General features: G+C 43.9%; 3 protein-coding genes, 1 long non-coding RNA gene and 1 other non-coding gene across 5 annotated transcripts in view; 4 read left to right on the top strand and 1 right to left on the bottom strand.

Moving 5' to 3' along the window:
- Window positions 1-11,150, bottom strand: part of LOC135078576 (protein transport protein Sec31A) — a 32,023-nt gene extending 20,873 nt beyond the window's left edge. Inside the window, exons 1-13 of the mRNA XM_063973107.1 lie at window positions 11,099-11,150; window positions 10,700-10,927; window positions 10,250-10,386; window positions 9,293-9,462; window positions 8,727-8,809; window positions 7,937-8,053; window positions 6,571-6,718; window positions 5,219-5,368; window positions 3,311-3,481; window positions 2,631-2,705; window positions 2,346-2,446; window positions 1,777-1,889; window positions 1,199-1,287 (exon numbers count right to left, since the gene is read on the bottom strand). Coding sequence (XP_063829177.1) covers window positions 1,199-1,287; window positions 1,777-1,889; window positions 2,346-2,446; window positions 2,631-2,705; window positions 3,311-3,481; window positions 5,219-5,368; window positions 6,571-6,718; window positions 7,937-8,053; window positions 8,727-8,809; window positions 9,293-9,462; window positions 10,250-10,386; window positions 10,700-10,902 — 1,557 coding nt within the window. The 5' untranslated portion in view covers window positions 10,903-10,927; window positions 11,099-11,150. The remainder of the gene's footprint in view (window positions 1-1,198; window positions 1,288-1,776; window positions 1,890-2,345; window positions 2,447-2,630; window positions 2,706-3,310; window positions 3,482-5,218; window positions 5,369-6,570; window positions 6,719-7,936; window positions 8,054-8,726; window positions 8,810-9,292; window positions 9,463-10,249; window positions 10,387-10,699; window positions 10,928-11,098) is intronic.
- A 3,229-nt stretch (window positions 11,151-14,379) lies between these two features.
- LOC135078575 (uncharacterized) lies at window positions 14,380-17,360 on the top strand. Its single transcript, XM_063973106.1, has 3 exons — window positions 14,380-14,484; window positions 16,605-16,725; window positions 17,064-17,360. The coding sequence occupies exons 1-3, from the start codon at window positions 14,420-14,422 to the stop codon at window positions 17,358-17,360; spliced, it is 483 nt and encodes a 160-aa protein (XP_063829176.1). The 5' UTR covers window positions 14,380-14,419.
- Window positions 16,320-16,391, top strand: Trnaa-cgc (transfer RNA alanine (anticodon CGC)). The gene has a single exon. It is a non-coding gene; the product is annotated as a tRNA-Ala (tRNA).
- A 325-nt stretch (window positions 17,361-17,685) lies between the features above and the next one.
- On the top strand, window positions 17,686-25,293 carry LOC135078574 (trichohyalin-like). Its single transcript, XM_063973104.1, has 10 exons — window positions 17,686-17,859; window positions 17,956-18,102; window positions 18,235-18,390; window positions 18,530-18,712; window positions 20,495-20,616; window positions 21,587-21,730; window positions 22,164-22,263; window positions 22,621-22,797; window positions 24,636-24,866; window positions 25,012-25,293. The coding sequence occupies exons 1-10, from the start codon at window positions 17,686-17,688 to the stop codon at window positions 25,291-25,293; spliced, it is 1,716 nt and encodes a 571-aa protein (XP_063829174.1).
- A 712-nt stretch (window positions 25,294-26,005) lies between these two features.
- LOC135078552 (uncharacterized) lies at window positions 26,006-27,108 on the top strand. Its single transcript, XR_010258642.1, has 2 exons — window positions 26,006-26,097; window positions 26,835-27,108. It is a non-coding gene; the product is annotated as an uncharacterized LOC135078552 (long non-coding RNA).
- The last annotated feature ends 324 nt before the right edge of the window (window positions 27,109-27,432 follow it).

Genomic DNA, 27,432 nt, shown 5'->3' with positions numbered 1-27,432 from the left:
AATACAAGTGTCTCTGACTACTTACCGGGAAGACTCGGTAATAACTCTGTATACAAGTATTTTTGGAAATAAATGAATTTTTATTTTTTTATTATTTATTTATAAGACCAGAATGAAGTGCTTTAGAATTATTGGGGAGTGGTGGCAAAAACCTAATTCTCCTTAGAGTCAAGTAGTTAAGTGACAATTCCATTCTTCTTTAAGACTTCAATCGTGTGCTTAGAGATACTATAGCTATAATACGTAACTCAGTCAATGCCTGAGGTATGGGAGCGGCACGGGAGGCTTGACATTGACATGTTGTGTGACGTGAAAAAGCACATAATTCTAATTCTAAAGCCCGGTTTGTGAGCACGTAGAATTTTGTCCAATGACCCCAAGCTACCAATCCTTATCGCTCGCGCGTAATTATATTGCTGTCGCGACTGTGCGACGGGCGCCCGCAGTGAGTGTGCAAACATGACAGAAACATAATTACGTGCGAGCGATAAGGATGGATAGCTTGGGGTCATTGGACAACGTTCTACGTGCTCGCAGACCAGACTATAAAAGAGATCTGAAGTCTCACTGACGTTTGACGTTACAAAAACACCCTCCCGTGCTTCTCCCATACCTCAGGCACTAACTGAGCTAAACGCTAAAACTATAGTATGGCTATATGCAATACTGAAACGATTTTATTGACTGACTGAACTAGTCTTACAGTGTGAGAAGCGAAGCGACACTTGCGATAGGCACAGTGTAATGACATTTGCCATACTTTCAAAGCTGTACCAATCGCACAAAGAAGTTAAGATTAACAGTTTAATAGCAATAGTTCAAGCAAAGTCACCCTGGCAGCTTACAAATAACGTTACAACAAGAAATAAACATAAGAGTCAGTAAGAATTTAGTCGCACAAGTGTGTTAAAGCTATAGACCAAAGGTCTGTCGCAATCGCTTTAAAATTCAAGATCTTCGACTACATTGTATCTTTAATAAAGTTAAAATATTAAAATTTCGATTATAAAATACATCCATAGACTTCAATAAAGTTCGTCGTATCAGAAAAAACTCCATATTTCCACATTTGAAGCGAGTCAATTGCAAATATAAAACTTGCGACTGCAATTGACAGTTGCTATGGCCATCCCGTTGAAGGCGATTGCGACAGACGATGGAGATTACAAGCCAGTCTCCATCGCGTGATGGCACTTACGCGGCTGAGGGCGGCGACGTCTGGCTGCGTGCCGTCGCCGGGAACGCCGTTGCTTTTGAACTTCGACGGGATATCGTCTTGCTTGAACCCTGCGCAATAAGATATCAATAAATATAGGTAACTTTCAAGCAATGTAGTTGTGTATTACAAAACGAATATTACAGACTGGTTCAATTATTGAATTTCAACCAATCACAGGGTTTAGCCAATTTAAGCTTCTTAATGCGATCCTTAGAAACAGAATGAAGGAAATTCAAGTTAGCGATAGGTCTTATGGACTGGCAGTTTATTAGTTTAAAAAGAAGAAATAAAATATTTTGACTTTTTAATATTATCAAAGGTCTATGGCGGCGGCATAGGAGGGTGTTTTAGTGACGAAAAAAGTCAACGAGACTTCATTTTGTATGCTCTCTGTCACGTGGCACTGACTCAGTTCTGCGTTAGATCTGTATTAATTTAATACCCCTTCATTAATATAAAAGTTACACCCTTGTTGAGCACTGTTTTAAAAGTGTTATTTAAACGCAATCTATATCTATTCCAGTTACGACAGCAGCAAGAGATCATAATCAACTCACCGAGCAAATTGAGCACCTCCTCCCTGAAGTTGGGCAGGAAGTTGGCGCGAAGGAAGAACCACGTGTAGCGCTCGTGCTGCTCGCTCGCCGCGTCGCCGCGCGCTCGGCAGTACCTATGGGTAAAGGTGGATTCACAATGATGCGGGGCGTTCGCGGGGCGTACGAGAAATATGCGAGGTTAGTATGAGACAGCCCGGGAGGGTCTCTCTGCGGTTACATCAAAGGAAGAATGCCCATGTTGGTGACCAGTGCGCCCATTGCAATGTGAACATGTATTTATACAGAAGGATCTCTTCTTAGTGTCAAGGTTTCGTTACTACTTGTGACTTTAAGCAACGAGTAGCCTACTTGACAGTTTACTCGGAGGTGATCAACGAGGCTCTGAGTGTATCTTCCCTAAGTATCACAAGTAGATTGAGTGCACCCCAGGTTGACTAATTTGAACAGATAATACTAATTTGCTAAAGTTTGATAGTCAGACATACAACATTGATAGTATGAGTATTGATAGTGACTCTTTCGTAAAATGTACTCTGCTAGGTATCGTAATAAATCAGCAGTTCTCTTACTCGGCGAAGTGCTGTGCGTTCTGCGGGTCGTAGGTGAGGCCGGGGCCCAGCGCCGCGTCCAGCTGCGCTGCTTTCTCGATCACCTCGGGGTCACTCACCACCTGGGGACGATACACGATGTCATAAGGTATATTTACATTGATGCGGGGCGTGCGCGGGGCGTTGCTACTTGTAGCAATATGAATATGTCTTTGTCATGATACCGTTAAAAAACCGGGATTGGGAAACCAGTATAGTGTTCGCTGTAGAAAAACTTGTTTTATTTTTTTTTTATTAAGAACTTACTTGACTGACGTACACCATTTTTTGTGGGCCGGCTTCTTGTGGGCATTTTTCGAACGTAACTAATTTACCGCCAAACTGTAACAAAAAATTCGTTGATTAATTATGAATTCATCTATAAAGGATTCATTTGAAAAAAATCTAAAAAAATACATTAATTGATGCCAATATTTGGCAAACTAAACCTGGCTGATGCCAGGTATAGATTTATCCCACAGATGACTAGATAAAGATTGCGAGAAAAACCTTGGGAATTTTTGTCCAACAGTGGAATATAAGAGGAATGTACGAAGCATGGAAACAAGAACAAGTGCGCACTGAAATACTAAGCACTGAACCACATTTATAATACTCTGCCATCAGAAGATCACTTCTGTGGGATAAATCTATCCATAAAGATTAATAAGGGCTGATCTTTCAATCGTCAGATATCTTCTAACTGAAGAATAAACGTGAATCAATGACCTACACTGCTGAACTTTCCCACCAAACTTATTGACGCCACCATCGTTCAACTATATATTTTCCAACATGGCAAAAATCGGAACCAGCGATCCGGTATTGACGGTGGCGCCCCTATCAATGTCACGGGTGGGGCAGTTCAATGTATTGGGTCTATAAGTAGTTAAGTTATCCGACGATTGAAAAATCAGTCCTTAGTAAATATGTACATTTACACTTACAGCAAACTTAGCAGCGACAGGCCTTCTCAACCACGCAGGAGCTCTGCTGGGCTGCGGCAGTTGTCGCGGCGTCTGGGCCACGTTCTGTGGCTCGCGCTGCACCGCTGGCAGTTGGCTGAACGATTCCAAGCCGCCGAACGACTCCATTATGTTGTTTTGGGACTGGCTGGTCTGAAAAACGGTTTGCGGTTAATGACTTAGTTTAAAAAGAGTCGAGGGAGTTAAATACTTGACCATGGAGGAGTTAAACAATCGATGAATTTCGTGTAATTCACTGATATTTGATATCCAGTAGCAGTAACTATGTTTTTTTTTGTGACAGGAGGCAAAGGAGCAGACGGATCACCTCATGATAAGTGACTGATTACCGTCGCCCATAGACACCCGCCAGAACCGGGGCGTTACAGGTGCGTTTCCGACCTTTAAGGTGAAGATACGCTCTCTTCTTGAAAGCTTGCAGGTCGTATCCGTCCGGAAAAACCGCAGACAGTCCATTCCATAGTTTGGTTGTACGGGGCAGGAAGTTTCTGGAGAAACGTACTGTTGTGTGTTGTACTGTTTTCGGCTTTCATATCCAATATTTATAGACTGCGCCCTATGTCGCCCGGCTAGTTTCAGAATCACGCGTTGCGCATGGTACGCGGCGCGGTTCACGAGCTAGGTGTTGCCTTGTTTCCCAGTGAAAGCTGATTTACAGTACAAGTGCGACTGATGCGTGCGCTTACGAGACACGTATACCAATAGCACGGGCGATCCACGCGACTAAAACCAGCCTATAGTCATAGCCATGGAGAGGGCTATGCTCGGCGTTTCTTTACGAGATCGAACCAAAAATGAGGAGATCCGTAAATGAACTAAAGTCGCTGACATAACCCGACGGATTAGCAAGCTGAAGTGGCAATGAGGGCTATCGTTTTAGCGCTCACCAGTTTGCGCCACTGTAGATTAAGGTCCTGTCACTTGCTAGTAGCGAAGACAGTGGCACCAACTGGTGAGCGCTAAAGTGGTAGGAGGACTATCGCATTTGCACTCATCAAGATGGCGCCACTGTAGAGTAAGGTCCTGTCAATCGCCAGGGGTGCCAACTGTTAAGTATAAAAACGATAGCCCTCATTGGCAGGGCACATAGTACGCAGAACTGACGGCCGATTGGGCAGCAAGGTTCTGGAGTGGAGGCCGCGTACCGGAAAACGCAGCGTGGGACGCCCACCCACAAGGTGAACCTGACATCATAAAGGTAGCAGGAAGGCGCTGGACGCAAGCCGCTACCAACCGGGCAACATAGAAAGTATTGGGGGAGGCCTATGTTCAGCAGTGGACGTCCTATGGCTGAGATGATGATGATGAGTCATAGCCAGCATAGTCTAGGGATTTCGTGTCTTGCCTATCATTGCCCGCTGGCCTTTTATTTTCAACCGACTTAAAAAAAGGAGGAGGTTCTCAATTCGACCCGTATGTTTTTTTTTTCTATGTTTGTTACGCGATAACTCCGTCAATTATGAACCGATTTGAACAAATCTTTTTTCGGCGTATAGGTAATACCTCAAGGGTGGTCCCATTTAAATTTAATAATAAAAAAAACAACCCCCAAGGGTGGAAAATTGGGGATGAACTTTTTTATACGCAATATCTCCGCCGATTATAAACCAATTTGAACGATAATTTTTTTGTTGAATAGGTATTATCAAAAGGTTGGTTTCATGCGAATTTGAAGAAAATATTTCACCCCCAAGGGTGGAAAATTGGGGATGAACTTTTTTATACGCAATATCTCCGCCGATTATGAACCAATTTGAACGATTATTTTTTTGTTTAATAGGTATTATCAAAATTTTTTAATTTTTAGTTTTTTTTGTGTTCACGCATTTGAAGTCGGTTATATTTTTTTTAAAAAGTTATTAAACTCACCACTTCCGGTCGACTCGTAGGCAGCACGGTGTGGACGGCCAGCTGCTGGTCGAAGGACGCGGCGGCGAGCAGGCCGGGCGCGCGCGGGCACCAGCGCGCCTCGAACACCCACTGCCGCTGCTGCCCCACCTCCATCACCAGCTCGCCGCCCTGGGAGACGTCAATGAGGGCTATCGTTTTAGCGCTCACCAGTTAGCGCCACTGTAGAGTAAGGTCCTGTCCTGTCGTGTGTATCAAGTGCTAGTAGCGAAGACAGTGGCACCAACTTGTGAGCGCTAAAGTGGTAGGAGGACTATCGCATTTGCACTCATCAAGATGGCGCTACTGTAGAGTAAGGTCCTGTCACTTGCTAGTAGCGAAGACAGTGGCACCGACTGGTGAGCGCGAAAGTGGTAGGAGGACTATCGCATTTGCACTCATCAAGATGGCGCCACTGTAGAGTAAGGTCCTGTCACTTGCTAGTAGCGAAGACTGTGGCACCAACTGGTGAGCGCTAAAGTGGTAGGAGGACTATCGCATTTGCACTCAAGATGGCGCCACTGTAGAGTGAGGTCCTGTCACTTGCTAGTAGCGAAGACAGTGGCACCAACTGGTGAGCGCTAAAGTGGTAGGAGGACTATCGCATTTGCACTCATCAAGATGGCGCCACTGTAGAGTAAGGTCCTGTCAATCGCCAGGGGTGCCAACTGTTAAGTATAAAAACGATAGCCCTCATTGATACAATTCAAAAACACACACGTGTAGGCCTAGGATGCGCACCGCGATAAGCTGTTATCACGCCATTTTATCGATTTTGTCCATACATTTTAACGTCGATAAGAGTCACGGCGCGCATCCTAAGACCGGCAGGTGAAAAACTCTAAGGACCTCCGCTAAAACATGCGAGTCTGTAGAGAAAATTAATATGAGCACTTTAAAGATTCAATGATTATTTATTAACCGAATGAGCGCTTTAAAGATCTTATGGTAAAGAAAAGTGCAGCTTATCCCACCAGCGCAGCTGGCTGTTAACTAACTATCACTTTATTCTCGGGACAAACTTCACCTTCACTGGTTGGATTTTTATTGGCGGTATAGCTACACAGGAGTTGCAGCGGTGGGCACAAAAGGCGAGAACGGTCCCGTTTCTTAACTATCACTGCTTCAGGACGAAAAGGGCACTTTTGGACCATTTCAAAGTTGGCCAGTAAGAAGCCAGCATCGAAATGGGTTTTATTTCCCACTTCGCAGCCAGCTAAGAAAGGCTACGAAATGGTCCAAAGGGAAAATGGCACAATGCAAGAAACTCAATTACTTTTGTCAACCTAATTTTCAAAGGTAAGTATGGAAATGGAGTATCATTAAAGTCTTACCGGCTGCGCAGTATTATTGGGGTTCCAGCAGAGGATGCGTCCGTCCTTGCCAGCTGACAGCAACATGTCAGGGTCGTGGCGGCTCCACGACAACGCGAGGGCACCTTTCTGGTGACCCTCCAGCGTGAGAAGCGGCGACGCCGCCAACCTGCGGACCACAAAGAGGAGTTAGTAAGTGTCTTTATTGTTTGTCAATAAAGGTCTTACTTAGCATACGTGACGTGCTTTATCTCGTGCCGGACGGGACGGGAGAATTTCTTCAAATTGTTTCATTTCAAAACATAGCAATAAAATTTATGTAGGAAATGCAGTTCAAATTCCCAAGTATTTATTTGTCCAAGATAGAAAATAATAAAATAATTTATAACAAACGTCTACTCGTTAACGTCGTCGTACGTCACAATTACACACTCTTCCTTCTCTTTCACACATCTTTACGTTCCGTTTCTCACTCATATCCTACATATACGGACGGAACGGAGCCCGTCCCGTCCTCGTTCCGTCCGAGGAATTACTCGTTACATATGCTAAGACCTTTAGTACAGACAACGACGTGACGGTAAATCAGACATTATTGCATCAATCGCACCTATTACTAGTAATAAGATACAGGATTTGTTTAGCCATGAGATTCCTGCAGATAACAATAGGACCGGGATGGTACTCTTCCCGTGGATGTCATAAGAAGTGGCTAAGGGAGAAATATGCGAACATCAGGCCTCCCCAAACCGTCTCACCAACGTGAGGAGGAACTAGAGGTTCGTAATTCTCCTGCAATCGATGTCATTCTCAGCAGGTCATATAACTACAGACCATAGCCACGATAGCCGAACGGTGAATGGGACTGGCCGACTCGAGATCCGAGGAACGCGGGTTCGAATCCCACCGTCGCTTCGCTCGACTATTGTGGTGAGCCCGCTCGTAACACAAGCTTATTTAAAAAAAAAAAGTCAAAATTTCTTTATTTGTTTGGACTAATAAATAGTTCTTACAAATCGTCATTTTTCTCTTAAGGAGCCTCTACATGTCTCATAATCTTTTTACCCTACCAGCGCTTCGAGACCAACATTTGGCAAGTGCTGAGAAGAAGCGCCGCAACAAACTCGGTCACCACTGTCTGCCGGTTAATATCACGCCAAGCCCGCCAAGGTGCCACGCCAGCGAGCGCCAGGCGTGCTCGTGGCGTCGCTGCTGTGACCTGCTGCGGATGACGTCACTCACCGCAGGTCCCACAGCTGCAGCACGGGCGCCTGGTCGTCCTCGGAGGCGACGCACAGCTGCGTGGCCACGCCCGGGTGCCACGCCAGCGAGCGCCAGGCGTGCTCGTGGCGTCGCTGCTGTGACCTGCCAGGATGACGTCACTCACCGCAGGTCCCACAGCTGCAGCACGGGCGCCTGGTCGTCCTCGGAGGCGACGCACAGCTGCGTGGCCACGCCCGGGTGCCACGCCAGCGAGCGCCAACGCGTGCGAGATGTGGCATCGCTGCAAGTACACGATCAATTATTATTCTGTGACGGGTCTGGGTGTGACTATGTATAATATTTATGTATTTAAAAAAAAAAGTATATAAGTAGTATATCCGTTAAGCTAGCACCCATAACACAAGCATTAAGTTGCTTACTTTGGGGCTAGCTGGCGCTGTGTGAAATTGTCCAAAGATTTATTTATTTATTAATTATTAAATTGTGCTCTATTGTAACTAGATTTAGGACTCTTTTGGATTAACATTTACAGGGGTACTATAGTCTGGTCCGTGAGCACGTAGAATTTTGACCAATGACCCCAAGCTTCCCATCCTTATCGCTCGCGCGTATGTTGCTATCGCGCTCGCACACTCAGTGCGGGTGCCAGTCGCACAGTCGCGACAGCAATATAATTACGCGCGAGCGATAAGGATGGGTAGCTAGGGGTCATTGGACAAAATTCTGTGTGCTCACGGACCGGGCTTTACATTTCAAAACCGAACGGCGGTTCCAAACTCATTCGCGCCATAGGTTTACGAATTTTTAAAGCGTGTGTATGCTCGTCAACGTACGGATCGTATTCGCACAAAAATACAATCACTCGAAACTCACCAATCAGAATTTGTAAACATAAGGGTTGATCATCAAGGCTGAAGGAGTGTACAGAGCTAAATAAATGAAAAATAACTTACCTAAGTTTCATGATAGGTTCATTCTTTCTTAGATCCCAGACTACACATCTTGTCGCAAATGTGGATCCTAAAATGTGTTGAACCTGCAAGAAAGAACAAAGAGCTGTAACATAACAAGCAAAAGTTTGGGCTAAGACATTCTGTTGAAATAAATCTTCTTCAACTATTTATTTTAGTGTTGCCGATCGATAGTCGACTATCGATATTCTATCGATAGCCAAACTATCGCAAGACTATCGATTGGCCTATCGATAGTATCGATACTGTCGATACTATTGATAGCTCAAAACGAGGCAATACAATTGAATATGTGCAATACTATCGATAGTATTGTTGCTCGTGAAGAATAAACTATCAATAGTATCGATACTATCGATAATATCGATAGCTTTTTATATAAAAAGCTACAAAAAACTACAGTAGTACACTATCGATAGGCCTATCGATGGAGAAGGCTTTTTCGAATGAAAACTATCGATAGTTTTACCATCGATAGTTCGGCAACACTAATTTATTTGTTCGGAATTTTCAAGGCAACATAATTTTATGTATTTGACATCACAAACCTGCTGGTTCCACGCCAGGCCCTGTACGTGGTCGGGCGGCTGGCTGCGGTTGCCGGGCGCCATAGGCTGGCTGGTGTTGTTAAGGTCCCAGATGAAGATCTCGCTCTCGGACGCACCAGACGCTAGCAGGTTCTTCTGGTACGGGTTGATGTCCAGCGCTGACACTTGACCTAGTGAATAATATTACTATGTAACTAAGTTTTTAAGTTCCTGTATATTATGTAATTTACACCATTACAGTAAGCAATAAATAATTTGAATTTGATCATTATATTATTGTAACACAACTCTTTGATGCTTATTACGGCGACAATATTGCAACAGTGTGACCATCGGTCTGACAATTCACAATTTGCAAATTGATTCCTGTCAACCACTTTCGAACTGTAAAAGTGTTTTAAAATCCTACTAGCAAAAATAAAATCTAGTAGCTTACTTGAAGATTTTAAACAGTAATTTGTAACCCAAAAAAAATGTTACAATAATTCATAACTGATAAGCAGCCTACTACAGTAGTAAATGATATTGGATCAAATATCTACACAGTAAAACTATATTTCATTATGTAATGTTACATCAACCAACTGCTACTATCATGGTCATATACCTAAAAGACCTAATCATACCAAAATGCTATTATAAAAAGAAGATTGTAAATGTCTTGAAAAAAGTACTGCATCAAAGATAGTTCATTGTACTCTGTTGAAAATCAGGTCAAATTGATAACAAGTTGCTCTTTATTCATCTCAATTTAACTTAATGACTCAATATAATAGTGCAAAGACTCTCATTAAGTATAATAAAGATGTTTTGGACTAATAGCCATATTGAAATTTATGTTTTACTTCTATCAATTAATATTTAAAGATAGTTTTACGGTAATGTATATTGCTATGTATGATAATTACTAATAAGCTATGATAATAAATAAAATACAATTAAAAAAGACATATCTACCACTATGTTTGGTGCTGCTCCCAACCAGTGCATCACTGGCATTGCTGAGCAGTTTGTCAGCGTTGTAGAACTCCAGTAGGCCGCCGTCGCAGCCACCGACTAATATGCCAGAATCGGACCACACCAGCTTCTGAAACCTATTGGAAAAATAAATCTTTGAGTACAAGATTACACATGAAACCAATTGGAAAAGTTGTAATCGAACCATAGTTAGTTAGAATTTTTACATGCTATAAATTTTTATTGGTTATTAATTACCAAGTTCAGATGGAAAAAATTAAGAATAACTTAAACTCAATATAATTGTAGTAGCTGAGAGCATAGCTCAAATTTTCTGTTATGTTTACATAATTTGCATTTTAAAACAGGATGTTTTATTGATATCAGTGTATCTTCAGCCATATCATCACTTTCCTATTGGAAAATCAAATCAAAAGGTCTTAGACCTACTTGTGCTGTGTTGTAACGCTCGACTTCAGCTCCAGATCCATCCCGGGGTCGTCCAAGTTCAAGGCGTACAGCTCCAACTGTGAGGACGAGCTGAAGGAAGAGTCCACCTGCTGCGCCGCCGAGCCAGCCGCCAGCAGAACCTGCTGCATCCCCGCCGGCGACCAGCTTATGTTCACGGTCTTCTTCAACTCCTTCAGCTTCATCGTGATTGATAATCCACTATACCAACTAAAACAAACCGCAACTATTTACGGAATTATGTCACACTTTTGGAACGCGTCCCACACGGAAACTACGACTTTAAGCTGCACATCAACTGTTCGGAACGTTAAGTAGAGATGTAAAATTAATTTTTAATCACTAATTTCGAGGGATTTAATAGTAAAAATTATTATTTACCATAAAAACACCGAGTTGGCACTTCCAACGTGGCTGACGTAAATATTTCCGATTTGACAGCTGACGTTTCGTTCAGAAACGAAATTCGTTCAACAATCAAAATGTTTTTGGCGCGATGATTTGAATACAAATTAAAAGTTTTTACATTTTGTTCATTTATACACTAAGATTTACACTTATGAAAAGTGTATTTCATTCTTATACATTCAAAATAAAATTAATTTTGTGCTAAAGTAAAGTAGCCGTGAGTTCTTTCTTGCAACAAGTAAGTAATAAAAGTTTGAAATTTTTCTAAACGTTCACCATCACCATAACAACGTGAAATCAATAAAACCCATTGTTAATTTCTTTGTTTTGTTGTAAAAATGTTGTGTTATTTTTATTTTTCATTTTTTTAATCTTTGGTTATGAACCTCTTTTCGTTATTCTAAATCTTCTATCAGGAACAGAAAAAAAAATCTTCTGACTGAATGTCAAACATAAAAATACAAACAAAAAATAATTTTAATTTAATGAAATGAATTTAAAATTAATTTTCCTGATTATTGTACAATTTTGATCGCAACACAGATAAGTAAGGTGAGTGAGTGAGTTGGCAAACTTTTTTTAACTACCCGCAAACCACAAAGTGAATTTGTTACAACCATAAGGTTACAACTTTTTCGGTGTGGTGCTGTTAGAAGCAGCCATGCCGCTGGTCCTTTCCAAGGACGAGTTCCGTCGCATCGAGCGCTGGACGGACGAGAACAAGGAGGACCCGGACGTGGCGCGGCGGCGGGAATACGTGCGGTACCTGGACGCCACCAGCCAGGCCATGACCAAGCACTGGCCCAACTCCTTGGAGGTACCTACGGAGTCTTTTTATTATCACCTTCTTGCTTGTAAATTAGTTAAACTTAAATTGCGAACAAACTTTTATTTGGGAGCAATTTTGCATTATAAAGGTGGGGGGCGGTTCGCATCTTTTAGATAGCAGCAAAGTAAGAACTTTTTTGGTGGATTTAAAACTTCGAAATTAGCGTCACTGATATTATCCTAGTTTGCGCTACAATGCATTATAAATAAGTACTTTTCCCTACTGTAATGTTTTTTCTAAGTAGGTTAAGGTAGGTACTTAGTTTACTATTAAGTAATCCTACTGTATCATTAGTTTGCATATCGAACTTTGCATCTACCTCGCTCAATTTACGTACTTTTGCTACTACTAGTTATTGCTTTTTAATAAAGTCTATCGTTTAAACTCAATAGTTAAAGGCATGAGCTGAATAAACGCTTAAATAAGCAAAGTCCTTGACCGCTTTTTGCAATGCAACTAATGCAAGCGCATTAACGTGATCTTAATATTCTTACCAAAGTAGGTACTTTGCCTTGAATAGATTAATCAATAAACTAATCAACCTAATTCAAAAGCCCTTGTTTGCATTTTGCGTTCTACAAAGTGCAGACGACGGCACGTCAAAGTTCAAACTAAGCAAGCTTACGGAGTAGCAATATTGCGGCGCATTTTTAACACAAATGTAGTACTAGTCTGAAGTTGCAATAAGATTACATCATGGTACCTATCTGCAAAACGTGAACTCCTGCAAAATAAATCAGTCGGCTCTAGGTATTTGCATCGCGCGTCACGTTCTTGAATTTCACATTTGAGGACGCCCTTATATCGACTCGCTCGCGTTCGGATCATCTCATAGATGCTCCATGAAGTGCATTATTACAATGCGCATTCCAATACGTCATGGTCTCCGCAGAACGTGAACAAACGCAACGAGGAATTGAGACGGGCGAGACTCGAGGCCGCCGAGCAAGCTAATAGCAAATTCTACAAGCGCTACATCAAGCGCAAGCAGGAGGAGCAGGAGCGGCTCATGTTCAGCGCAAGGGACACAGTCTTCAAGAATAAGGACGCGCCCAAGCTGCTGCTCAGGTAACGATCCACCTACACTGCTCCTAAGGCAACAGAACTTGAACCAAAAGCAAGTTCTACTAGCGGTACATCAAGCGCAAGCAGGAGGAGCAGGAGCGGCTCATGTTCAGCGCAAGGGACACAGTCTTCAAGAATAAGGACGCGCCCAAGCTGCTGCTCAGGTAACGATCCACCTACACTGCTCCTTAGGCAACAGAACTTGAACCAAAAGCAAGTTCTACAAGCGCTACATCAAGCGCAAGCAGGAGGAGCAGGAGCAGCTCATTATCTGCGCAAGGGACACCACACCAGTCTTCAAGAACAAGGACACGCCCAAGCTGCTGTTCAGGACCGTTTCAACCCAATGACGTCCACTGCTGGACTGAGCTGAACGACCGGTCTTGCGCTGCCCATATCCAGGTAGGTACTTCCCGCGACCATCTGATCGTCGCTCCACCTAGTGGGTGGCCTACCCATACTACGTCTTACGGCCCGTGGTCTGCCTTTTCTGCCCCATGCGGCCATCGTCTACGAGCTATGTGCCCTGCCCACTGTTACTTGATTTTGGAAATTCTGTGGGTCATGTCGATTAGTTTAGTTTTCCTTCGCATCTCCTCATTTCTGAACTCTCATTCCCTCCCGTGTGACTCCTTCCTTCATCTCCCTCTCACAAATTGCATCTTCTCCAAGTTGGAGGCTCCAACTAATTGAAATGATTTATTTTCTTGTAGTGCGGTGATCGAGACAGTGATCCAAAAGGAACGTTCCGAGCAGCTGAAGTTTTTGGAGGAGCAGCGACGACTTGAAGCGGAGCAGAAGCGGCGCGACGACGACGACATCATCCAACGAGCTAAAGACTGGCACGCGCTCATGGCGCTCAAGCGACAGCGCCGCTTCGACGCCAACAAGCGCTACCAGAAGGAGATCTCCGACCAGTGAGTGCTTTGATATTACATCCTTCTTCTTAGCGGAGCAGTAGCGGCAGGAAACGGAGCAGAAGCGGCGCGACGACGACGATATCATCCAGTGCGCCAAGGACTGGCACGCGCTCATGGCGCTCAATGCGCAAGGGTCGTTTCGACGCCAACAAGCGCTACCAGAAGTAGATCTCCGACCAGTGAGTGCTTTGACATTAACTATACCCTTCTTCTTAGAGACTCTAAAAACAAAGCCGCAGTTCTTAGCGGAGCAGAAGCGGCGCGACGACGACATCATCCAGCGCGCCAAGGACTGGCACGCGCTCATGGCGCTCAAGCGACAGCGCCGTTTCGACGCCAACAAGCGCTACCAGAAGGAGATCTCCGACCAGTGAGTGCTTTGATATTACATCCTTCTTCTTAGCGGAGCAGTAGGAAGCGGAGCAGAAGCGGCGCGACGACGACGACATCATCCAGCGAGCTAAAGACTGGCACGCGCTCATGGCGCTCAAGCGACAGCGCCGCTTCGACGCCAACAAGCGCTACCAGAAGGAAATCTCCGACCAGTGAGTGCTTTGACATTACATATAGGTGTACCAGAATCTCATGGCAAACAAAAATATTGGAAAAGTGTGTTTTTCATATGGCCATTGTCTATGGCTTTATTGTCATCTGTCAAAGTAAATCAAGAGATCTGTCAGCCGCTGCAGAAATTTTGTAATCTCTTCATGCCTATTTGTTATTTTTGTGAAAAAGATGAAAAAACTCTAGCAAGTCATATTGTTTTCGAAGTGTATTGTAAAATAAGGCATAATTCAAAGTCAATCTTTGATTTGAAAGCACGTCGTTGAGTTGACAGTAAGTTGGAGTGAAATGTTTTGATACTTAGGTACCTACATTTAGTTTATTACCTAACTGCGTCAGAAGGAGGGTTATGTTTATTTTTATATTATTATTATTCTTACCTAATAGCTGCTTTATCGGGGTTTTCAGGTGTATTTCATGCATTGGTGCAGAGGAATGGTGAAAATGTTATGACCATGTAAAGAAAATTGAAAAAGATTTCATCTAGCAAGTTTGAGTAATTGAAATGCTGAAAAAGCGATTTATATTATATTAATACCCAGTGGCGGGGCAACAACTAAATTTGATGTGGGCAAGACAGATTTCGCGAGGCCCTGTTCTATGGCGACCTGAAGACGGATTTTATAAAATAATAAAAACAAACAAAACAATTAGCACTGCAAAGTTTTTATTCATAAAAATTCAAATTAGATTAATAAGTATTAAATGAAAAATTACAAATGTATTGAAACTTTTTTGTGAAAAATTGGAATGTCTACAAAATTGATTATTAACGTTTTTTTCGTATTTATGATATTCTGGAAAATCAACTGTAAACATCGTATAGTCCCGATTAATCGGGAAGTTTTTGAGATTTGCCATTAGGCAAGATGCCACCAAACCAGAATCACATCCATAACAAATAATATACTTTACAGAGTCACACCCATCCAGAGTCGCACCCATTACGGCTTATTTTTGTTTTATTCTCGCTTTAAACATTTTTGAGTCGCGAGGCCCCTTGTACCGCGAGGCCGTAGGCGGTGGCCCACATCGCCCACGCTTAACGCCGCCTCTGTTAATACCTCTTTAACTTGATCATGTATTTGAAGAACAAGAAATGCAAGTGGAGTTCTTAGAATCGTTTTCTAGTTCTGAATGAAGTGATAAGTTATAAGTATGATACTTAATAAAATTATTTACAGTAATATACGGTTTACTTATTTTTCAAGACATGTTCCTATGTTAAAAACCCGATGTATAACAACATTCTTTAAACACATACCTAAAATGTATAGGTAGGCATTCGTACTTCATGTTCATTAATATTAGTCATAAATAAAAATTAAACAGTATCAAGATCGTATTCCAAGATCAAGATCCAATTTCCCCAGTATTGCACTCAACAAAGTTTATTTTCCCCATTTGCCATGAGATTCTGGTACACCTATACTTACTTACATCCTTCTTCTTAGCGGAGCAGCGGCGGCAGGAAGCGGAGCGGAAGCGGCGTGACGACGACGACGACGACGACATCATCTAACGTAGGTAACGTGTCCATAGACTGTTACACGCTTACGGCGCTCAGCGCTACCTACCAGAAGAATTCTCTGACCAGTGAATACTTTGTTAATTACTCTTCTTTGTAGGGACTGGTTCAAAAGACAAAGCTGACTTCAGCTTTATCTTTAGCTAGGAACTTCGCTAGCGGAGTAGAGCGGCGCGACGATGTCTGCTTATAATGTGTTAATTGATACCTACTTAGTTAATTTTAGTTTTGGTGTGTAGACTAACGATATTGAACTAAATATCGTTATTTTTGTCGTGATGTTGCATCGGGGGTGTAACTCAGTGGTAGAGTGTCTGCTTCGCATGCTGAAAGTCCTGGGTTCAAATCCCAGCTCCTCCACAAGAATTTTTGCTTAGAAAAATGGCAGCAATTTTTTTTTCAATGTGATTTTACAAGAAAATTAATGTTTTTTTTATCATTCTTGTTTCGTTTTATTGAAAGTCATACCAAATATTGAGTTAACATTTTGAGAACGCCCGTAGATCAGTTTTGTTTTCTTTATTTTGCCCATTTCATTATAGAAGAATAGAAGGATATTGTCCAATTTTCCAGAGCACGCGAGGTCGCCGAGCGCAATCGAAGCGAGTACGAAACGGAGTTGAATCTGCAGAAGCTCGACAACATCAAGGCCAACGAGGAGATGGCCGCCATCAAGAAGTTCGAGGAGGACTTTGTGAGGAACCTTTGCCTTATTATAATGTAGTTTGATAATGCCCAGCTAGATTTAACTAAAAAAGTTTTCAGGAAAATTAAATGTTATGATGCCGGGAAATTATTCTACTTATCTACATTTTTCATGATGTTTTTATGAACGTTTCCTCGTTACTGAGTAATTTATGACTTTTAATCTGAATTAAATGAATTTATTCAATAATAGCACCAAACAATCCATGACCAAAGTGATTTGACAGACGCAATTAATTAACCAACAATTTTAATATTTTTAAAAATCTTTAGGTACTTAGTGATGAACATTTAATGTTCATCTATCCAATTATCTCTCCGTTACAGAAAGCCGCAGAAAAGAACCGCATCTGGTCGGACATGCAGCGCTCGCGCCAGGAGAACGAGCAGCGCCGCCGGGAGCAGGCCGCCCGGGACAACATGGATGACCGCCTCATCGACGTCTTACTACGCTCCCGGGCCAGGGTCGAGCAGAAGCGGAAGCAGACGGAGAAGGACGTGAGTACCTATAGCAGCCAGGGAGATGTAGGAAGACCTGAGGAATCGCATCTGGTCGAACAAGCAACGCTCGCGGTAGAAGAACCAGGATCGAGCAGAAGCGAAAGCAGACTGAGAAGGACGTGAGTACCTATACATAGACAGTGAGACGATGGAAGTCTTGGAGAGGAACCGCATCTGGTCGGACATGCAGCGCTCGCGGTAGGAGAGCAAGCGACCAGGGAGAATAGGGACAACTGCCTCATTGATATCTTACTACGTTCCCGGGCCAGGGTCTAGCAGAAGCGGAAGCAGACCGAGAAGGACGTGAGTACACATAGACAGAGACGAAGGAAGACTTGGAGAGGAATCGCATCTAGTCTGACATGCAGCGGTCTCGGTAGAAGAACCAGGATCGAGCAGAAGCGAAAGCAGACTGAGAACGACGTGAGTATACATAGACAGTGAGACGATGGAAGTCTTGGAGAGGAACCGCATCTGGTCGGACATGCAGCGCTCTCGCCAGGAGAACGAGCAGCGCCGCCGGGAGCAGGCCGCCCGGGACAACATGGACGACCGCCTCATTGACGTCTTACTACGTTCCCGGGCCAGGGTCGAGCAGAAGCGGAAGCAGACGGAGAAGGACGTGAGTATAGCGGCTAGAGGGACGTAGGAAGAATTGGTAGTAAGCAGCAGAAAAGAACCGTGACCGACTGAGTAAGACGTGAGTATACGAAACCAGGGAGACGAAGGAAGACTTGGAGAGGAATCGCATCTGGTCGGACATGCAGCGCTCGCTGTAGGAGAGCAAGCGATCAGGGAGAATAGGGACAACTGCCTCATTGACGTCTTGCTACGCTCCCGGAAGAGGAAGCAGACTGAGAAGGATGTGACAAAGGAAGACTTAGACCATGGCGGCGCAACCAGTCGCCGGCTACCAACAAAATGTATACAGCACTATAGAGAGTTACTCACCTGGTGTCCGTTTGGTTGCGCAAAGCTGTATACATTTTGTTGGTAGCGCGGTATCTGGTCGGACATGCAGCGCTCTTGCCAGGAGAACGAGCAGCGCCGCCGGGAGCCAGCGGCCCGGGATAACGTGGACGACCGCCTCATCGACGTCTTACTACGTTCCCGGGCCAGGGTCGAGCAAAAGTGGAAGCAGACTGAGAAGGACGTGACTATAATACATAGACAGTGAGACGATGGAAGTCTTGGAGAGGAACCGCATCTGGTCGGACATGCAACGCTCGCGGTAGAAGAACCAGGATCGAGCAGAAGCGAAAGCAGACTGAGAAGGACGTGAGTATACATAGACAGAGACGAAGGAAGACTTAGAGAGGAACCGCATCTGGTCGGACATGCAGCGATCTCGCCAGGAGAACGAGCAGCGCCGCTGGGAGCAAGCGGCCCGGGACAACATGGACGACCGCCTCATTGACGTCTTACTACGCTCCCGGGCCAGGGTCGAGCAGAAGCGGAAGCAGACGGAGAAGGATGTGAGTACATATAGCAGCCAGAAAGATGTAGGAAGACCTGAGGAATCGCATCTGGTCGGACATGCAGCGCTCGCGCCAGGAGAACGAGCAGCGCCGCCGGGAGCAAGCGGCCCGGGACAGCATGGACGACCGCCTCATTGACGTCTTACTGCGCTCCCGGGCCAGGGTCGAGCAGAAGCGGAAGCAGACTGAGAAGGACGTGAGTATAGCGGCTAGAGAGACGTAGGAAGACTTGGTAGTAAGCAGCAGAAAAGAACCGTGAGCGACTGAGAAAGACGTGAGTATACGAAGCCAGGGAGACGAAGGAAGACTTGGAGAGGAATCGCATCTGGTCGGACATACAGCGCTCGCGGTAAGAGAGCAAGCGACCAGGGAGAATAGAGACAACTGCCCCATTGATGTCTTGCTGCGCTCCCGGGCCCGCCTCGAGCAGAAGCAGACCGAGAAGGACGTGAGTATACGAAGCCAGGGAGACGAAGGAAGACTTGGAGAGGAATCGCATCTGGTCGGACATGCAGCGCTCGCGGTAGGAGAGCAAGCGATCAGGGAGAATATGGACGACCGCCTCATCGACGTGCTGCTGCGCTCCCGGGCCCGCATCGAGCAGAAGCGGAAGTAGACCGAGAAGGATATGAGTACCTAACTATACAGGGTGGAAACGATAAGTGATCTCACTCGATTATTTCTAAACTATACAAGATATCCAAATACTGGTTACTGATCCTGAAAGTCCTTCACGAGCTCTATCCAACGATACCAATAATAGGTTACAAAATAAACTGGATCTATCGGAAAATTCAATGTATCCAGCTTCCATACATTTAGTAAAACCACATAATATTAAAAACTATACAAGATATCCAAAAACGGGTTACTGATCCTGAAAGTGCTTCACGAGCTCTATCCAACGGTATCAATAATAAGTTACAAAATAAACTGGATCTATCCGAAAATTCAATGTTTCCAGTTTCCATACATTTAGTACTGCCACAGTCATGGCGCTCATGTCTTGATAATGTTATAGCAAGTAAAGCCTAAAACCAGTGTTTTCCATGAATAATTATAAATAAGAATGGAATTTACGAGTTCATTGTGTTTATTATTTAATTTAAAAAAAATTACACTTCTAAATCTTCTAATATTGTGTGGCTGGCATACATTTAGTATGGAGGTTGAAAACATTGAATTTTCGGATAGATCCAGTTAATTCTGTAACCTATTATTGGTACCGTTTGAAAGAGCTCGTGAAGCACTTTCAGGATCAGTAACCAGTTTTTCGAAATCTTGTATAGTTTAGAAATAATCGAGTGAGATCACTTATCGTTTCCACCCTGTATGTATTGTGCATCCAGCGAGACGAACAGAGAGTAAGAAACAGCTGCAATAGATGGCAAAGATGGAAAGGGGAAAATAAGTATAAGTAACTTATGAAGAAGCAAATGAGCGCCGCGAATTGGACCGGATTTTGGGTCGTCAACCAGGAACGTCAGCATCTTGTTGATAAACAAAATGCTGACGTTCCCGAGCTAGGGTTGAGCAGAAGAGGAAGCTGACTAAGAAGAACGAAGTATGATAGTGCAGCCAGCAAGACTAACGAAGACTTAAAAACGAACGGCTTAAACAGGTAAGCTAGGATTGAAATTTTAAGTAATCACATGAAGTACCGCTTCAACGATGTGACAATACATCTGACTCAGGAGTCACAAGCCTGAGTCGAACAGAAGAGGAAGCAAGGAAGTGTTTTACAATATAAAACTGACGTTTTTGCGCTGTCTCCCCCAGGTAAAAGAAGAGAAGTTGCGTGTTCTCGAGAAGATAAGCCAGAAGCTGGAGTCGGGCGACGCGGCGCGCGAAGCCAAGGACCTGGCCATCCTCAACAAGGCCATCAAGGAGAAGGAGGCCATGTAAGCCACTCAATTATTTACACTGTAGAAAAAATAGATAATGCTGAATGAATTCAAAAAATCTTTAAGATGCAGTCAGATGTGAATAGTTATAAAGATTTCTTTAAGATGCAGTCAGATGTGAATAGTTATAAAGATTTCCAGCGACGATGATGTCAATATAGGTGAGGGAGGTCCTTATCACCAGGACCGTATTTAACTTCCTGAGTAGCCTTGGACATCTAAGGATCAAGGGGTCCCTTAAAAATTCCTTTTCAGCGATTGCGTAGGTAAGTAGTTATAGGTCACTAGGCAGGTGCCGAGAGTGCCCATTGAGGAACAGACAGGGGCTTCATGGACATTTTAGTCGGCTTGGCAATTTGCTAGGTACTCCGAAAAACGTAATCCGAAGTTCCGAGTGTTGCATGTTGCTCATGTTGAGCGATAGTGACAGATTGGCCCGAAACTACGTAAACAACTAAGTCTGATGATCACCAAAGAGGTCAAGCCAGATTATTTTTAGACAGGGCTCCCTTCCCTGTCCCGTCATTGATACGCTCATGAGGATCTGGACCACAGAATAACAAATAAGTACTACGTACAGAAAGTTTTCTTAGCGAAGGTATTTAAAAAATGTTTGCTCAATGTCGTCAATAATTTTATTTTTATTTTATTTTATTTATAATATGGTGTAATTTAGCTTGTCTCAAGAGTCGAGCACTGTTTTCTTGACATACGGCGCAGTACCGATTACTGGATGGCTGACTTCTGTAAAATAATGTGTGCTGACATCTGTACATAGTTTATTGTCTATACAATGCAAATGGGTGAAGAATACACGTGCGTGCGTCAATGCTCGCTCTTGAGTGTCCTGTCGATTAATATCTCAGTAGGTGCCGTCCCGCGTGTTTTGTTTTCGATGTAAACTCGCGGAGATGAACAGGCCTACTATCACTTGCTTGCATTGACATGTGATTTATGTTGTACTTAGTGCGGAAGCGCGTCGCGCGGCGGACGAGCGCAAACAGCAAGCGTTCCGCGACGAGCGCGTGGCGCAGCGCCAGCGTTTCCTACGCGACGAGGCGCAGCGCCTCAAGGACTTCAACACCATGCGCCAGTGGGAGATCATGAACAGGCCAGTACATACCTACATAGGTGCATAGGTGCTTCATTATAGTTATAGGTAATCGGAGATAGTTAAAATATTTAAAAAAAGATTAAGTTGAAGGAAGGATGAAGAATGAGGAAGACTAGCAATTTTGAAGCATTGGAGTTCTCCAAAAATGAACACCGTTATTTGTCAGTCCAGGTCATTTGACGCATGAGGCCCATGCACCATGTTGGGCGCCACTGATATGTCACAGTGGCGCCCAACATGGTGCACATTTTTCCTTTTATGCTGTGTTTTGTTTTCACTTTACAAGAGGCTACTGATTTACTTCGTGTATGTTTGTAAGTGAACCATGATTGAAATTATACACTACAGCACCACGGAATTGAATTAAGACCAGGGAATTTGAAAGTATTTTTTGCCACACTTCATTATCATATTGTTTCTTCCATTGTAGATTCAAGAATGCGGAGTTGTACGATGACTTCCAGGAAAACCTACGCAAAGAGAAGGAACGCAAGATACAGGAGTATAGGGCGGATATATTGCGGCTCTGGGTATGTAAAAGGAACTCGTTACTTGTTTAGAAAATGATATAGAACATTCTTTGAAAAAACTCTCACTTTGAAATTCTTCTTTGACTAGCGTATATTGAATCAGTGTTTAAGATGTGAGAGCGACACGGGAGGGTGTGTTTGTTTCTTAAAATAAAACGTCAGCGAGACTTGCATTATACTTATGAATGACTGTCACGTGATTTTGTCACCCTTCCTGTACCGCGATGCCGCTCCGATGCCTCAGGAACAGGCACTGACTTAGTGTCACTCAGTTATGTACTAGACCTGTACTTAAATTCTATTTTAATCATTTTTATAAATGTGTTTTTCTGCAAGTGCTGCTTTTTCTTCCCGCAGAAAGAGCGCGACGACCGCGAAGCGCGCGAGCGAGCGGAAACGCGCTATTTCTACGGCGAATTAGCTGAGAAGAAGCTGCGAGATGCTGATAACAAGCTGCTGACGCATGCTGCGGCGCTGGTAGAGGAAGCAGAAGCGCACGACCGCCCGCCCTTGGCGCTGCACAGGGCCGTCGATGTGAGTCTTTACTGTAGCATTAAAGAAAGAGCGTGACAAGAAGAAACCCGCTACTTCTACGGCGAGCTGGCCGAGAAGAAGCTGCGAGATGCAGACAATAAGCTGGTGACACACGCGGCCGCGCTCGTGGACGTGAGTCATTACTGTAGCATTACTTAAGAAAGAGCGTGACAAGAAGAGACCCGCTGCTTCTACGGCGAGCTGGCCGAGACGAAGCTGCGAGATGCAGACAACAAGTTGCTGACGCACGCTGCGGCGCTGGTAGAGGAAGCAGAAGCGCACGACCGCCCGCCCTTGAAGGGATGCACGCTGGTAGCTTGAGGAGCTTTTCCAGCTTCACCGGGCAGAGTGGCGAGTACAGAAGGTACTCTAGCCGTCGGTCGCAGACCGACGTTCGCGATCGGGCCGTATCGAGCGCATAAGGCGCCCGATCAGTGGCGAACCCAACTAGAGGGTTGCCCACCGCGGTGTTGGACCAAAGTCCAGCCTACGGCGGGCTCACTCTAGTGGGCCCGATCGAGGGGAGAGTCATTTACTGTAGCATTAAAGAAAGAGCGCGACAAGCAGAGACCCGCTGCTTCTAAAATTTGGGCATACTAGCTGCTAGAAAAAAAAAGGGAAAACTGTCCTAGGTACAACAAACCAGATGTACCTTGGACCGTGTACGTTGTACCTATTTAAATTTAAATAAATGCTTATATTCGCTTCAATTTGTTAATTTTCTGTTAAATTATTATTTGAAATGCCAATTATTACATTTATTAGCAACAATATCTAAGTAAAAGTATTTTTTAAAAAAGATCCTAATCCATATTTTTTGTACTAATTATTTTTCACAATTTTTTGGCAACAAATCACTTAAGTTTAAGCCGGCTCTCCAGTCCATGTTTAGCCTTACACAATCAACAAAAATATGACAATATTCAACATTTTTTCTAGAAAATTTTGTTGAATGTTGATATGTTATGTCGTGTAGGACAAAATACGCGCTGGAGTGGCTTTAACTTGCAATCTAGTTTTTTTTATTTCTTATCATTTTACATAAATTCTAGCAAAATATCCATTAAAACCGCTTTATCAACAAAAATAATGTTAAAAAAGTCATATGAAGATACATTAAACGTAAATTTAAAAAACATTAGAAATTAAAAAAATATATATCAAAAACAGACTTTAAATTGCTATTTTGAGGTCTTCGGGGCATTGTTTCTATAACAGTATATATGTTTTTTTTTATTACAATAACATTCTCATTAAAACGTAATGAAAATCAGTGACCAAGGTACATCGCTAGTTGGGTGGTCAAGGTACAACATTACGACTACTTCACTTAATAAGCATAATAAACCCACTTCCATTTGAGCTTAGGATCTGAAACTCATATCGTCCAGTAGCTTAGATATATAAAGATTATGTTCTAACTATAACCGTTTTGTCAAACATGCAACATTTTTCATAAATTGACATGAAGTAAACCTCCAAAATCTCACTGCGTCAGTGTAAAATATTAAATTACCATTTTTTCTTGTACTTGCACGGCGTCGGCGAATCTTAGCTAACTTCACGTTAATGTTGACAAATAACGTATGTAATACCCTAGACAACTTTTCATAAAACCGCATAATTTAAAAAATATACACAATTGTTTTAGGTACAACTCTGTCCAAGGTTCAACAGGTTCCCCTACTTATTTGACGGACAGTATTATCCGCTTATCGTAGGTATTATTTAATTAGTATCTTCAGGAAAAATACCTAAGAGTGCCACAAAAGATACTTGCCTAAAAACTAAGGTTTTTTCTCCTGAACCAATCTAACGTAAATATTTTCTTCCAACAGCGCTACTGCAAGCTATACCGGCTATACCCGATGCCGGACCTGCCCTCGTCGATGCAAGAGCACTTCAAGCGGTACGCGCCGTGGGACGGCTCGCGGCCCGACGCCGGGTATCAAGCGCCCGCGCCGCCGCCGCCCGACCGCGGGCCTGACGCGCCCGATGAGGACGAGACCGAGGGGACGGCAGGGATTGACAAGGAGCCAGCGCCGGGCAGGAGGGATGGACTACAACAAGTGAGTCTCATTTGGCAAATAAACTACATAAGTATCTAAGTGTGAAACGCTGCTGCCCGATGAAGAAGAGACTGACGCGACCTGTAAGGAGCCAGCATTGTCAGGAGGGATGGCCTACAGTAGGTGAGTAGCATAATACTTCAAGCGGTACGCGCCGTGGGACGGCTCGCGGCCCGACGCCGGGTATCAAGCGCCCGCGCCGCCGCCGCCCGACCGCGGGCCTGACGCGCCCGATGAGGACGAGACCGAGGGGACGGCAGGGACTGACAAGGAGCCAGCGCCGGGCAGGAGGGATGGACTACAACAAGTGAGTCTCATTTGGCAAATAAACTACATCAGTATCTGTGTGAAACGCTGCTGCCCGATGAAGAAGAGACTGACGCGACCTATAAGGAGCCAGCATTGTCGGAGGGATGGCCTACAGTAGGTGAGTAGCATAATACTTCATGCGGTACGCGCCGTGGGACGGCTCGCGGCCCGACGCCGGGTATCAAGCGCCCGCGCCGCCGCCGCCCGACCGCGGGCCTGACGCGCCCGATGAGGAAGAGACTGAGGGGACGGCAGGGACTGACAAGGAGCCAGCGCCGGGCAGGAGGGATGGACTACAGCAAGTGAGTGTCTTTTGTCAGATTCGAAGTCTGTTTTATGCTCAAGAGTAGTATTAAGTAAACTACCAAATATGAAACGCCGCCGCCCGACCGCGGGCCTGACGCGCCCGATGAGGATGAGACCGAGGGAACAGCAGGGACTGACAAGGAGCCAGCGCCGGGAAGGAGGGATGGGCTGCAGCAAGTAAGCGACATTTGTCTATCTCGTCGCCATTTTGAGCGCAATGACGGAATTTAAGCTTCACATCTTCTGCAGATTTTAAACCTTGTGACTATAGTAGCAACTTCTGGTTATAGCCCTCGCTAATAACAATTTACATCGTATTTAGAGGCCGACTACAAAAATAATATTGATGCGAGAAAAAATATTGATGCGTATCACAGACAAGACATCCGGTTCGGCCAGTGAAAATAGGTTTGTCTCCTTCGACCACAGCTAACATGAAATTTAGCTTACGATATGACTATAGAAGTTAGACCTTGTAACCCATAAAATAACTAATTACGATGTTTACTTGCAGCCCGCGGCGCCAGCGTCGGCCGCACCAGCCTCCAAGCCTGCCCCGTCGGACGACTACAAGCGCGCCGGCCGCGCCAACGGCCTGCAGCGCCGACCAGCTCAGGTAAGGCACATTGCAGTACAACGAGGGCTATCGTTTTAATACTTAACAGTTGGCACCCCTGGCGATTGACAGGACCTTACTCTAGTGGCGCCATCTTGACGAGTGCAAATGCGATAGTCCTCCTACCACTTTCGCGCTCACCAGTTGGTGCCACTGTCTTCGCTACTAGCATGTGTACAGTAGCGCTAACTGGTGAGCGCTAAAACGATAGCCCTCATTGCAGTTCTTGTATGAGGCAATTCTTATGCAACAGGGATCATGCTCAAGAAACATGATGCGAATTATAACAAGGCTTTACAATTACGGTCGTCTTTGATGCTTTTTAGAATCCTGTAACGCGGACATACGCTGGAAACGCTTTAATTTTTTTAACAACATTGCTTCCATTTGCTTCATATTGCTAGATTTCATGAACTATCCCACCAAACTCATTGACAGGGGGCGCCACCATTGTTACACTATAAAGTTTCCAACATGGCAAAAATCGGAACCAGCGATCCGGTATTGACGGTGGCGCCCCCTGTCGATGTCACGGGTGGGACAGTTCAGTGTATTGGGTCTATAGTACGTTTTGAAGCTTCTTTATACGTTAAACCATTTCTTTTGAGAAAGGAAGATGGTAATGGAGAGGGAATTCTAGCTTTAAATAGTTGCATCAGTTGAGCAATTGACTTATCCGTTCCCCTTAGAAAGTAGTGCCGACAATAATCAGACTCACTTGGACATATTTCCCACAGCATGATATCCAATTGCCCCCCATAAACGTGGTCCCGTGCAAGACGGAATCGTGTCGCTGCAACCTGAAGCAGTGACCAAATAAAACGACGTAGTTTAGAAAATATTGTATTTATTTATTCAACTTTAGAACGTGTTCGTACTATTACTTTAACATAGAGAGCGTTTGTTTATGGCACGAGTGTGATACTTAATTTGTGACTAGAGAGAATGGTGGATAGTGATGATGTCAAATTTCTGTGAAAATACAGCAATAAATGTTTGAGAACGTCCTAATTTGTGTTCATTTTCTTAATATTAAAACTCTAAATTTAGAAGTCAACATAAATCTAGCACTTACTAAAATAATTCAAATCTTTGGTCACGTTGAGTGTAGATTGTAATTCGTTACTAAGGGCACAGTCAAAAAGGTACAGTAGGTCTTTTTGTGTAAATGTACAAAAATACAATACAACTTTTCGTTTTTGTGTGAGACTATCATAACTCTTATATTATCTAAATAAGGCAAAAACATGCAATATGTCACTTGATAAATATTTTCAATATAAAACTGTGATGAGATACATTTCATTTGTAGGTGACTTACTATACCTATTTATA

The sequence above is a fragment of the Ostrinia nubilalis genome, chromosome 15 (genome assembly GCF_963855985.1).
Source record: "Ostrinia nubilalis chromosome 15, ilOstNubi1.1, whole genome shotgun sequence".
NCBI classification, from domain to species: Eukaryota; Metazoa; Arthropoda; class Insecta; order Lepidoptera; family Crambidae; genus Ostrinia; species Ostrinia nubilalis.
Note: the sequence above shows the minus strand (reverse complement) of the source record. Positions and strands in the feature narration are given on the sequence as shown.

Coding starts and splice junctions, on each gene's coding strand:
- LOC135078575 (XM_063973106.1), top strand. CDS start 14,420: ATGGCGCTCAAGCGACAGCGCCGCTTCGACGCCAACAAGCGCTACCAG. Junction 14,485..16,604: donor CAGAAGGAAATCTCCGACCA/GTGAGTGCTTTG, acceptor CCAATTTTCCAG/AGCACGCGAGGTCGCCGAGC. Junction 16,726..17,063: donor AGAAGTTCGAGGAGGACTTT/GTGAGGAACCTT, acceptor TCTCCGTTACAG/AAAGCCGCAGAAAAGAACCG.
- LOC135078574 (XM_063973104.1), top strand. CDS start 17,686: ATGGAAGTCTTGGAGAGGAACCGCATCTGGTCGGACATGCAGCGCTCT. Junction 18,713..20,494: donor GGAAGCAGACGGAGAAGGAT/GTGAGTACATAT, acceptor TGTCTCCCCCAG/GTAAAAGAAGAGAAGTTGCG. Junction 21,731..22,163: donor CAGTGGGAGATCATGAACAG/GCCAGTACATAC, acceptor CTTCCATTGTAG/ATTCAAGAATGCGGAGTTGT.